Source organism: Terrapene carolina, unplaced genomic scaffold (genome assembly GCF_002925995.2).
Source record: "Terrapene carolina triunguis isolate 2854851 unplaced genomic scaffold, T_m_triunguis-2.0 Scaffold69, whole genome shotgun sequence".
NCBI lineage: Eukaryota > Metazoa > Chordata > Testudines > Emydidae > Terrapene > Terrapene triunguis.
The window spans coordinates 41,332,527-41,345,976 of NW_020664420.1; the positions used below are offsets into that span (position 1 = coordinate 41,332,527).

General features: G+C 43.2%; 1 protein-coding gene across 2 annotated transcripts in view; it reads right to left on the minus strand.

The window, feature by feature from the left end:
* FCHO2 (FCH domain only 2) overlaps positions 1 to 10,796 on the minus strand; it is a 216,385-nt gene extending 205,589 nt beyond the window's left edge. For both annotated transcript variants that reach the window (XM_024223692.2, XM_024223703.2), the window contains exon 1: positions 10,690 to 10,796. In XM_024223692.2, the coding sequence (XP_024079460.1) occupies positions 10,690 to 10,716 (27 nt within the window). In that variant the 5' untranslated portion in view covers positions 10,717 to 10,796. The remainder of the gene's footprint in view (positions 1 to 10,689) is intronic.
* Positions 10,797 to 13,450: the final 2,654 nt, after the last annotated feature.

Below are 13,450 nucleotides of genomic sequence, written 5' to 3' on the forward strand. Positions count from 1 at the left end.
TCTACATATGTGTAAGGAACTGCAGCTCTAGGTACATGTATGTACACATCTACAGGTCTAGAGCATATAATGAGTACTCTTCTAGAAGAGGCAGAGATACACTTGCTCCCAGAGCGATCATCTTTGACTTTTTCATGGACCAGATACGGATTCGGGATGAGTCAGTACCCTCATCTTTTGTTCACCAGGAAGTATCTGGAATAAAACGACTGTCATGCTGTCTGGAGTGGCTCAGCACTGTGAGTGCCTATCTCGGGGCAGACTTTCAGAAAACAATGGCAGACACCCCAAACTGGTGCTATGTTCTATAATTAGATTTCACCAAGCCAGTAACAAATGTGGACTCATGGATCATTATACCAGTCTTGCCATGGAGTCACAGACAGTCCCCTTAGCGCAGAGGTTCTCAAACTAGGGGTCGGGACCCCTCAGGGGGTCACGAGGTTATTACATGGGGGGTCGTGAGCTGTCAGCCTCCACCCCAAACCCCGCTTCACCACCAGCATTTATAATGGTGTTAAATATATAAAAAAGTGTTTTTAATGTATAAGGGGGGGGTCGCACTCAGAGGCTTGCTGTGTGAAAGGGGTCACCAGTTAAAAAGTCTGAGAACCCCTGCCTTAGCCTCTCCAGTCTATCCTGACATCCAGACAAACAAACTTGTGTTAAAAGGATATTAAAACCAAAAAACACACCACATCAGTTTTCTCCCAGTCCCAAGAGACCAGTCACTCACCCCAGATCAATTGGTACTCCAGACCTTATACCAGAGGCAACGCTGGCAGTCAATTCTATAGTAAACTAAGTATAGGTTATTAGCGAAGAAAAAAAGAAAGTTATTGAGAGGTTAAAGCAGGTAAAATAGAACAACTGGTAAATCAGAGTTTGCAACTCCAAATGGTGGCAGTGATGTAATAGACTGCCAGTTTCCCAAAAGTCTTTCAGGGCTCCCCAGAATAACTAAGGGGATCTGCATCCTCTTGTTCAGTTATTCTGCCCTTTTAGAATCCAAACAGTCCAGAGATATAAATATGAATTCAAAGACAGATCCTCTATCTTCTTCTCACAGAAAACAAACTGACAGTCTCTTTAACCATGTGGTATTTTCTTTTGCTTACACTCAGAGTCCTTGACCTCAAATATCACACACAATGATCAGTTGCTTTGAAAGCAGTATTTTCTGTTAAAGTCCTTAAGTCCTTCATTAGCATTTCACAAGATTTCTTTGGTGGATAATTTAGTTACAGGGTTTTACACAAATGTAAATGTTTGCTGCTACATTATAACAGGAATAGAGAAGTGAGAACAATGCAAGTAATGACCCATTAGTTTTCAGGACGTTTAAACATCTAAATATACACTTATACACAGGGCCGGCTCTAGGTTTTTTGCCGCCCCAAGCAAAAAAAGAAAAAAAAACTCCGAGGGCGCAACTGCTGAAGCAAAAAAAAAAAAAAAACCAAACACACACCAAAACCCTAAACCACCCGGAATGCCGCCCCTGGAATTGTGCCGCCCCAAGCACGTGCTTGGTTTGCTGGTGCCTAGAGCCGGTGCTGCTTATACATTCAGCACTTGCTTTGATCTATCCTAATAGCAAGTAAGTCAGCCTGAATGCACTCTTACATCTAACGTTCACTTTTGATCTATACTAACAAACAAGCGAACTGGCCTAAGACCATGATCCGATCTGGTGTGCCAGCATCACAACCCTATCTTCTTATCCACTGACATCGTTTGATGGCTCTTTGTCAAGAGCAACTGGATTTCCTGCAGCACCAAATCTTAACACCAAGGAATAGGAATGGGGAAAAGGATGTAATCTGAAAAGTTTTCAAAACAAAACAAAAAACCCAACCCTTGATCTTGTAGCCTCAAAACAAACACTCAGGACACACGTGACCAAGGGCCATAGAATAAAGGGTTTGGCAGAGTGATGGTTAGTGGCAAACCAGCAAAACTTTTTGAAGCCTTTCAAAAACCCTTTGGACTTTACTTATTAAAAGAGAACTTAGGACCCTTCAGCTTGTGGTGGCCTTGAGGCTAAACACCCAGTGCATGGAGTTGCTGATCTCTATTAAAAACAGTCACTGAAAGCTGGCTTTACAAACAGACTCTCTCTCTATCCGCCCTTGAAGAAAAAGCTAGACAGGTGAGAGGCCAGCTCAAGACAATACAGTGTAATCTCAGCCTTCAAGTACTCTCCAGCATAAGAAGTTTTCAAGCTTCTTCCAGGCCTTCAGATGGAACTCAAATGCCTGCAGTAGAGGCAGCTACCATCCCTGGGAGAGCAGCTCTTGCTGCCATCACACCCACCTCAAAGATCTCATGTACCTGAAGTCGGTTCAAGCACCAAAAATCAAAGGGTTGATGCGCCAAGTAACCTTAAGGCTACCCAACAAAAAGTGAGGCACAAAAGCATTAGAGCAAAGGCTTCAGAAATGTAGAAATCAACTAAGTTGATTGGAAGGCAGGTTGAAACAGAAAAAAGATACCTGATGAGTGTCATTGGGGCATGGAAGAGCGCTAGACTAATAGCCCACAAGTGGCACTAGAGCCCCCAGGGGAATTCCTGCACTGACCAAGTAACTGACTACAATGTCTAGAGATCAGCCTTTATACTCTGCAAGGGTTGGTGAGAGATGGCCAGCAGGGGGTTCAGTTCATACTCCTGCTACTACTGCCCACAACTATTATTAATTATTATTATTAGAAAGAATCCATTCAGTATGGTATCTTTAGAAATAAAAGATTAGTTTAGAAACATTAACCAAGTTGGTAATGATTTAATTGCTATAATACTGTCCAGGAATGTATACAAATTCTTCTGATCTGAAGAAAATAGTGAACTTGTAAAACACTCGACACAAATAGACCAAAAATAATTTAAAATATTGTCCTGCTGTTGAAATAGATTCAACAGGACTGGAACTTTGCAACCCTATACAAATCTATGCAACAATATTCTGATAAGGCATATGAGTTTTCATATTGCTGATGTTCTTTTGTGGACTGTTAAACAGAATGACAACGTAAATTGAAATATTTAAGGAAATCAGGACAAAGATGCTGAAACATCTCCCTCATCTACTTTATCCTTGTCCACTTAAGTCTTGTCTACGGTTGAAAACTTGTGAAATGTCTACTACTTCAGGTCCATCAGGGTTAATAACATTATGATTCCTAACATAAGCAGGCCACCAGTGTTTTAAGTACCATGACAGACACTGCTTAAAACAAAACTAGCAGTTTATCTACACAAGGCTCCCAAGGTATCTAACACTGATGGAGTTAAACATGCCTAAGAAACCTAGTGTAGACAAGCCCTTATTCAAAATCTTAGTAACAGATAAATTAGTGCCTTTTACCCAATTGTTTATAAAGAAAATTAACAAAACAGTCTCTGAGGAGATTAGAACATGGATGAGAACTGGCTGAATCTCAATTTGGATGCAGTGAAATTATGGTAGTCAGCCCATAGGCGCCAACTTTCCCTGCCGCGGGTGGGTGCTCGCGCCCCCTCCACCCCAGCCCTGTCCTGACCCCACCCTTTCCCCACCCCCATTCCAACCCCTTCCCCAAAGTCCTCACCCCAACTCCACCTCCTCCCTGCCCCTATTGAACCCCTTCTCCAAATCCCCACCCCGGCCCCACCTCTTCCCCAAGCACGCCACATTCCCTCTCCTCCCCCCTCCCTCCCAGCCGCGTGAAACAGCTGTTTCGCGGCGCAAGTGCGGGGAGCTAGGGGGGGAAAAGTGGGCAGGCAGCGCGCTCAGGGAAGGAGGCGGAGGAGGAGGCGAGCTGGGCGGGGAACTGCCGGTGGGTGCTGAGCAGCCACCAATTTTTCCCCATGGGTGCTCCAGCCCCAGAGCACCCACGGAGTCGGTGCCTATGAGTCAGCCAGATAACATGCTCTTCACCCCTTGTCCTGAACAGCTGGATAGGACTGCTGTACATACTTAAATAGCTGCCACATTCCACAGGTGATTTCATTGCAATGGTGTATGTGACATGATGCCTGTATTTGCAGAAAGTTTTGAGATCCCCTGAAAAAGGATATCCTGCTATATATATTTTTTTAAAATGTTAGTTATCAGTGGCTACCAGTCAAGCATATTGTCTCTACAGTGCCACTGAAAATTCTGACCCCAAATTCCCTCTTCCATTTCCAAGAATCCTAAGAAGGACTCCTCTCCCAGCATCAACTTCCCTGACGCCATGATCAGCTTCAACAATGGAACCCAACAGATTACCATACACAAGAAACCCATAGATCACCACACTTACCTTCACAGATCCAGTAACCACCCCAAATACAACCAGGCATACAGATACCACAGAATATACTCTGAAAAGAAAACCCAGGATATACATCTTAACATACTTAAGAAAGTCTTCACCAAATCAGGACACTCCAGAGAAACAGATCACATCATGGAATGGGCCACTATAGTGGGGCAGTTGCCCCACTCTGGCAGACAAAGGGTTAATAGCAGCCCTTGGAGTGGCTGCGCAGAACCGGCCAATCACAGAAGGCTTAGAAGCAGCCAATCAGGGCCAGGCTTGGCTCTATAAAAAGGCTGCAAAGCAGAAGAGACAGGAGTCTCTCCCTGACCAGCAAGGGAGGAGGACTAGCTCCCGGGGATAGCACCTTAGCTAGAGCAGCACCGGGCAGGCTCAGGGAAGCAGAGGGAAAGCTCCAACCTGATACCTGCCAGGGTGAGGCCCCTGAAAGAAAGGGCTGAGAAGGTGCAAGGGCTAAAGGGAAGTGGCCCAGGCAGCACGAGCAGTAGAGGGGAGAGAAGGAGGGCAGGACATGGCTGCCGCCAGAGGGTCCCTCAGCCGGTACCCAGAGTAGTGGGCAGGCCTGGGTCCCCCCGTCTCCCTAACACTGCACCTGGCCGTGGAGGAGCATGGCCCGATACAGACTTTGGCTTGCCCCTGAGGCAAGGGGCTAGATTCTGGGGCTGCAGTTGGCCACAAGGGCAGGTGCAGACTGAGGACTGCTGATACCCGCGGAAGGGGAGAGAACCAAGTGGGGCACAGCCAGAGGGCTGTGTCCAGAAGAGGACACCGCAAGCCAGGGAGCAACGTGGGTCCCAGACAAACAGCAGGGCAGACAACGGGTGAGACACCACCTGCAGAGGGCGCGCCACAACTGGACAGAGCTAATTCCCGGAGCAACCAGCAGGAGGTGCCGTGGTGGTGAGTTGGCAACCTGTTACAGCCACCCAAATATCCCAGGGGAACCTGCTTCAATACAGGGTGGGAAGCACCAGTCACATAGTTCTAGTTGTCACATACCTCCCCACACTGGAAAATATAAGGAGTATCCATCAAGCAATTACAACCTATACCCAATAGGGACCACATCCTGAGAGAAATCTTTCCCTAACCCCCTCTTCTAGCCTTCAAACAATGCCCCCACCTCACCAAGCTCATCATCACAAACAAGCTCCCCATAGATGAGGGCACACCAACTCAAAGCAGCACCAGACCCTGCCATAACAGATGCAAAACCTGCAAACACATCTCTAATGCCATGATGATCAATAGGCTCCATAACACACCTTTCAAGATCCATGGGTACTGCACAGGCCTATCACAACATTGGGTATACCTCATCCAGTGTGCTAAATGACCTAACAACAACTATTTGGGTGAAACAAGGCAATCACCATGCTCCCAAATGAACTTACTCAGAAAAGACAAAAATACCCATGGGCAAACACTTTTCACAAAATGATCACTCCACATCTGACCTCTCAATCCTCATCCTCAAAGGAAACCTGCAGAACGCCTTCAAAAGACAAGCCCAGAAGCTTAAATTCATAACTTTGCTAGACACTAAAAATCATGAACTCAGTGAAAACATTGTTGTAATGAGCCATAAATCCAATCTGTAATCTACTAACCCTCCTTTGTCCACAATTGCCGAGGTGTTACCTGCTCACATTGAATGGTCTCTTACAACATGTCATAACTCCTTATGCTTAGTAATCTGTTCCATCTTGAAGTTAGCTGTGACACTCTGAGTACCTTTCCCAGACTTCAAGAAGATCTCTATATAAGCTCAAAAACTTGTCTGTTTCACCAACGGATGTTGGTCCAATAAAAGATTCTCTCACCCACCTTGTCTCCATACAAATGAGGAAGGGGAGTGAGGGCTGTACATCTGCAGAAAAATATACTCAAAGAACAAGTAATATTTCTTTCACCTTTGAGAAATTTCTCAGCAACACTGAAGAAACCAGAAAAACGCTTAACCAGTCAAGTCCTCGCACACACACCCCCGATAACCTCATCGACACCCCCTTCAGGGGGCATGCCCGACAATTTAAAAACCAGCGGTTTGGTTCGAGTGTTCTCCAACTTTAAATTTTGAGTCAATGTCTCAAAAAGAGATCCTCTTATGGTCCATGATCCCTTCCTAACATCTCAGTCTCTGCTACTCTGCACTTGAAATATTTTATTCTGCAGATGACAGTCTGAGAACCACAATTCTAGTCAAATTAACACCACATGGAATATGTACCAGTTATTTAAGTACTGAATAACACTTATTCACTGAATATATTTTTTTTTCTTCCTCAACTCCTGAACATCAGCTGCTCAGTACCTAGCTTCTTCATAAAACATTTTAATAAGTTTGGATGAGTTTCCAATGGGCCTCTTCTAGAAAAGTAGCAAGACAACATCCAGTCATTACTAAAGTAAGAGAGCAATTGTTACTCTACTGCATCAGTATCAAAACACAAAGTGACAGACTACAATTTTTTTATTTTTTTTTTACAATGGGAATACTTTTCATAAGCATTTTATTTCACTGATATCTCTGCTTTAAGCCAGCATACATTGTATATAACAGCAGGTACCCATTGTTCTGTGACAACATCCTAATTAGGAATGTTGAGAATGTTCAGTCAAGTGATTTGAATGCTTGGAACACTACCTCATAACAATGAATTAAAAAATCATTTATAATCTGCACGACTTGTCTTGTATTTTTACCCTACAACAACAACAACAAAATGTCTGAAACTTGTATTAAAGCAATATCCTTTTTTTCCTGTTACTGTACTGCATTTTAAAATATCCCCATAGAATACAAACACTAAAGAAAAAGATATACCTACTTTTTACTCCTCAAAAAAAAACAAAAAAAACTGGCCTCTGTTCAAATACCATTAAAAGTGGCAACATTTAGAAACCTATTATTTAAAAAGTTTCTTAATCTTCGCCACTGAAAAGAAAACAATATATTTTAAATACATTTGTTTTGTTTACATCAGTAGATTACTGAATACTTTTTTCAAAAAAGTCCTTAAAAGTAGCAACTTAATGTACTGGAGACAGAATTACATAAATAGGGTGTTTGCATGTGTCACTGCCCTCTTCTGAATGGAATCAGACCAGACCATCAGGTTTCTGATGTCTTCCCTAATGAATACCAAGAGGATAAGCATTCAAGCCAGTGGAGGCCCATGGAAGGCACAAGATCCATGGTTTAGTTTCCCATGTGGCATACGTGCAGTTTCAACTGGAGACTGGTGTACATTCCAACACTAAATAGATATGGATTCATTACAAAACCATGTTTTCATTTTCTACCCCAAGCATTCCTTTCTCTGAAAGTCTCATCCTTTCCTTCTAAAAGAATCCTGAACCGTACATTTTGAGACTTTTTTCCAGATTTCAACTCCACTTTGGGTTCACATCAAACCACGTCTATCATTTGTAATCACAGTACTATGAACATCTAATTCACAACTTTGTGGATTGAATTTGGATACCTCTGCTACATAAACAAACATTTATTCTAAGATCTTGGAACATACTCCGGTTAGGCAAGGTCACACAACAAGTGAGTTTCAAAAACTGTAATCACTTAAAATAGTTACTGAAGAATGTAGTCTAAATATATTTCCCCTTCATGGCCAGCCTCCTTACTCTAGAATAATAAATGAAGAGTTTAAAAAAAAAAAAAAAGAGTAACTGAATGTTATGTAATAAATATAGTTAGCTCTTATATAGTGCATTTCATCATTCAATCTCAAAGTGCTTTCCAAAATTATCCTTGTTTTACACATGGGGAAACAAGAAGGTGAAATCACTTCCCAAGGTCACCCAGCAAGCCAGTGGCCAAGCGGGGAATAGAAGAACTCAGTTCTCCCGAGTCCTAGTTCAGTGTTCTATCCACTAGATAGAACCATGAAGTAGTCTGTAAAGGTAAAGGGAGGTGGTATGTTATATGTTTAAATTGTACCTTTGTTGGATATATGTTGTATATCTAAGTGCACTGGATTATTCTCCCCCCCCTTATTGTCTGAATTGGAAATGCTCAACATTTTTACACATTTTAATACATTTGGAATTGTAGGGTCTATATTCTGTCCTATCTGAAATGTGGAAAGAATGATATTGAACAATGAACTGATCTGAAATGTTGATGGGAAAATAGACTAAGCTACATTTCATTTGACTATAGTAGACAATATACCTTCAGTTTGAGATTTTATAGATAATTTTCACGTCAGAAAATATTGTGTATGTTTCATTCAAAATAAAATAGACATTATCAACTTTTGATTTTTTAACTAAGTAATTAAGACTTCTCTCCTGTCTCAGTGTGCACACACACCTGCTGTGCTTAATCCTTAATGCTATAGCTACTAGGGTACACTCTCTTGGAGGACCTGGGGAAGAATGTGCATGTGAACTCCCCCCCCAGCAATGCATGAGTGATACTGAATTGCCAATGAGACAAAGCATAACTGGACATCAAAACAGTTAAAGACACTATACATAAATTGAGAAAAGTGCACAAAGTAAATAAAAAGGAAAAATATCTAATCTCAGTTACAATAATTTTGTGCATCTTGGTTAACAGTAGGAACTAAATTTTCAGATGGATATGTAATTTTATTTTTCTATCTGTTGTTAAAGTAACACCAAAGGTTACCTGTCTGTTCCTACTGTTAACCAACTAACACCAAACATTACCAAGCATCCTTTTCAATGCTATTTACAAAGCTAAAGAAAGTTTTCATATGGTAGTTAAACATACATTCCTCTCCAATGCTGTAGTACTGTTCAGAATTTTTACATTGGATTTAATAACATGCAGTTTTAAGAAATTTGCTGAATTTAAGACTGCAAACAAAACACGTATGCGGTTATTTCTTAAAATTTCCACTATATTTATAAAATTAGTTTACTGTAAATAAGAACTATTATTCATATTTACAAAGCAGCCAAATCTGAAAGCAACACGTTCCCTTCTGATGTTATCCTTGCTCCATTTTTAGCAAATACGTACTTTGAAACTATCATGGCTCGTTTATAAACTTTTGTATTATAAAAACATTAAGGCAAAGACATCAGAGCTCTACGAGCCCACAAGATTATAGACACATCTATGGGCTTTACATTTAAAAGGGCCATATGTTTCTATAATAAAAACAGAGCCCTTCAAGTTACACATAAAATTTTAATGATAAACACACTAAAACTTAAAATCTAAATTTGAATTAAGACTTCTCAATGTAGAAGATTAGTTTAAAAATTCTACACACAGGCTTAAGCTAGTTTTCAATGTTTTCTAATTTTTCTGAGGAAAGGATTAATCCAGTTAAAACTAATCAAAATTCTCTACAATGCACATGTATCCATTATTCACAATTCTGTAAGTAACTCAAATCAGGAAATTAAGACTACCAATTTCTCAAAACATTTAGTTCATTTCTCTCCATTTAGATATTTATAAAATTTAAAAAACATGTCACTGCAGTAGTACTGAGACAATGCAGTAAATTAGTTAAAACTACCGGATAATTTAAACTAATAATACGGAAGGTATAAAAAAAACTAGGATTCAATACAGGCTATAAATTCCTGATGTTACTCTGCATCGCTCCCACTATGTTGGCAGAAAAACATTTTTCACAGGGAGGGCATGATTTCGGAAGCACAGTTTGTGTTTGCTAATACAAGTGCAGTACGCTGGAATCGGTGCTATTTACCGGGGCAGTTTTACTGTATAAAAAGTTAAATAAATAATCTGTAACTTTCAAGTATGAGTTTTAATAAACAACAAAGAGATTAGAAACGAATGAGACCTAGTTGGAGTTCCCTTCCAGCGCATCCCTCGAGATAAATGATCGGTAATACCAACGAAGTCACCATGTCTGGAATATGCCCAGCCAGTGCTTTGCAGGATCGTGAATCGGCGCATATCCAACAGCAGCGCACAGCGAGCTGTGCCCGCTTCTACCCACAGCAGCCTGCCCCTAGCCTTGGCGCGATCCAGGGAGCCGGCTCCCCAGAGCTGCAATAGGGACACTCGGCAAAGGGGCACCCCAGCCTCAGCTGTGCCCCCTGCCAGAAGGGACCGGGTCACGGGTCCCTCCGCAGCAGGGCTCCGTGTGCGTCCCGGACACCCCTGTCCTGTTCCGTCCGCAGCAGGGACGCGAGGCGGGGAGGCCCCAGGGCTGCCGGCAGCGGGAGAGGCCGGGGATACGGCGCGCGAGCAAGGGGACTCCGACCCTCATCTCCTCCCGCACCAAGGCCCAAGCCCCGGGGTGGCGTAGGAGCCCAAGCGGCTTGCCCCGGAGGGGACTCGGCTATGCCCTGCAACTGGCAGAGCGGGAGCGAGCCACGGCCCGAGCGGACACAACCAACAGCTCCTACCCAGAAACTCTCCACGAAAGACGCCATGACCGCGCCACCGCCTCAGCGTTCTGTGAGCCCAGCCCCGACGGCCTCAGCCACCAAGACCCGACGGAGGAAACAGCCACCGCCGCCACAGAGCGCCGCCCTTCCCGTTACTGTGCGGCAGCCACTCTGCAGCCCAAACGGCCCTGGCGCGCACGCGCCAGCCAGCCACCGCCTCCTCCCCCAGTGCGCAGGCGTCTCTCTGCACCTCTCGCCCCGCCCCCGGCCAAGGGTGTGTGCAGGCATAGAGCGCGGGCGGTGCTCGAGTCTGAGAGGGGCCCGGCCGGGGGAGAGCGCGGGATTCGCGCTGCCCTGAGTTCTACAGCAGCGCTGGCCCAGGACTCGTGGGACGGGGTGGCTGCCCCAGGCGGCAGCAGGAGGCATAGGCCCTGCTACGCTAGTTGCCACTTCTAACGTATGTAGGGAACTAACATAGTAAAAGGAGGAGCCGACTCTCTCAAGGAAAAACTTTCGCACCCAACCAGCAAAGCCAGACTCTTGAGGCAGGTTCGATGGCGGGTGGTAATGTTTTAAGTCTACCTTAGTAAAACGTTTCCAAAAAAAAGTTCAACTACACTCCTTTCTTCAGCCAGTCAAGAAGCAAAGGTGAGGAGGGAGGGGAAGGTTACAGTTCCAGGAGGGTGGTTTGCCAGTGGCCGTCATGTTGATCAGACAACCTAAACTGGAGCCTATCACTTAGAAGGCACTATAGATAAAATAAAATAAAAAAACCCTGGAGGGAACAAGTTCTAAATGTACATGCTGCTGTGCACAAGAGAAAAGGCAAAATCAAAGGAGTGCACGTTTTGCATTTGGAGCAAATGGGGGTTAGGTTTCAGCTACTCCTTAGTTCCTGTAGGAGTTTATTCCAGTCTTAGACCAACTCCAGAGAATGATCTATCTCCTGCACCGACAAACTTTACCCTGACTGAGTGCTACTGTTCCAAAATGAGTGGAGTTGACTGAAGTTTTCATCACAGAGGTTTAGGTAATCTTTTTGAAATCCTAGGTCCAGACATCAAGTGCTATAAAGACTTGACAACATCCTCTGAGAAGCCAGTGTAAAGATCAGAGGACAGATTTGAGGTGTATGTAGTATCCCACATGGCTAATACAGACTGCTGAAGCTTGTCTTCTCAGCAAAATGTCCCCAACCTCTGATAGCTTCATGCCCACACGAGGATTCCAGCACTATAGTCCAGAGGAGCTATGACAAAGGCAGTTATAACTAAGGCCAACTCATCATCTGTCAGGATGGGAGTTTCCAATCCAACCAGACAAGGCAGATAGCAAAATCCACAGGTAATGGAGTTGATGGCAGTAGTATGATCTTATCTCCTCCTAGTCTTCACCCTGTATATGTCATCTGCATAGTGCTGACTCTTGCATACATGGCTTACTGGTTCACCTAGTGGCTGCATATAGATGTTGAACAGGACCAGAGAGAGTTTATCCTTACCTGATTCCAAAAGTAAGAAATTTAGTAGTGGAGGTGCAGTTTCCCATCACTACTTGTTGAGGGTACCCCTCCAAGAAAGACCTCAAACCATTTTAGCACATTACCTTGTACCGCTGCCACCTCTCAACTGGAACAGCTGTCTCTCATGGTCAACAGTGTCAAATACTACAGAGAGGCCCAGGAAGACGAGAATGGACATCTGGCCACTATTCACTGACCATAGCACATCCTATATCAGGACCTAAAGTGGGTTCCATCTAGGGTGACCAGACAGCAAATGTGAAAAATCAGGACAGCGGTGGGGGGTAATGGGAGCCTATATAAGAAAGAGACCCAAAAATCAGGACTGTCCCTATAAAATCAGGACATCTGGTCACCCCAGTTCCAGCCCACGTCCCAGCCTAAATCCAGATTGTGCTGGGTTCTAGGATATTACCTTTAATTAGATGAATTGTAGTTATCCATTAGTTAACGTCTCTATGAGTTTGCTCCGGAATGGTAGAACAGATACATCCAAGGTGGATTTCTTCAGTGGTGGTCAAATTATTGTACGTTTGAAGGAGGAAGGGAAGATTAATTCACTGATTTGAGATATACCATTCTCTCACTAGAAGGGAAGACCTATAATAGCAGCAGGCTGTAAAAGTGCCTCTACAGTGGGTAAGACAGGCATGTGTGCAAAATGCAAACAGTGCAATAAAGAAATGCAAGGCCTGGTTGCCTGAATGAAACAACATCATGAGAAGTGTTCCTTCTCAGGAAGCTGTGTTGAAGATGATGAAAGGAATATGTCTCAACATGCAGTATCTTCAGGTTGGTAAACTTTTTTCATTTCATACTTCTTCCTTAAGGACTGCCTGTCTTCCTTCTGGACTATTCTTGAATTCTCATGTTTGAGCAAAAAGTGTAGTTGTTACTCTATGGTACTATCATTTTAGATGCAGTTGTGATAAATAAAATAGCTGAAATAGGCAGATCTTCCTCTTACAATTTCACCTTTAAAGTAGTATTGAGTGTCAGTGAATGCAATGAGTAATACTAAATGATCAGTATGCTAATCATAATTAAGTAACTGCATTGACTTATTTTGTTTAGGAGAATCCATCCTCAACATACAGGATTCTGAAGTCTATCCACCTTCAAGATCACCATCATTTTCTATAGTTTCAGAGTTATCTGCCAATGATAATGTTTCAGTCACAACATGTATATCACAGCCACAGTATATCACCTGTAGCAAAAAGAAAAAAATCCCCATCATCCAGAAACAACCATAGA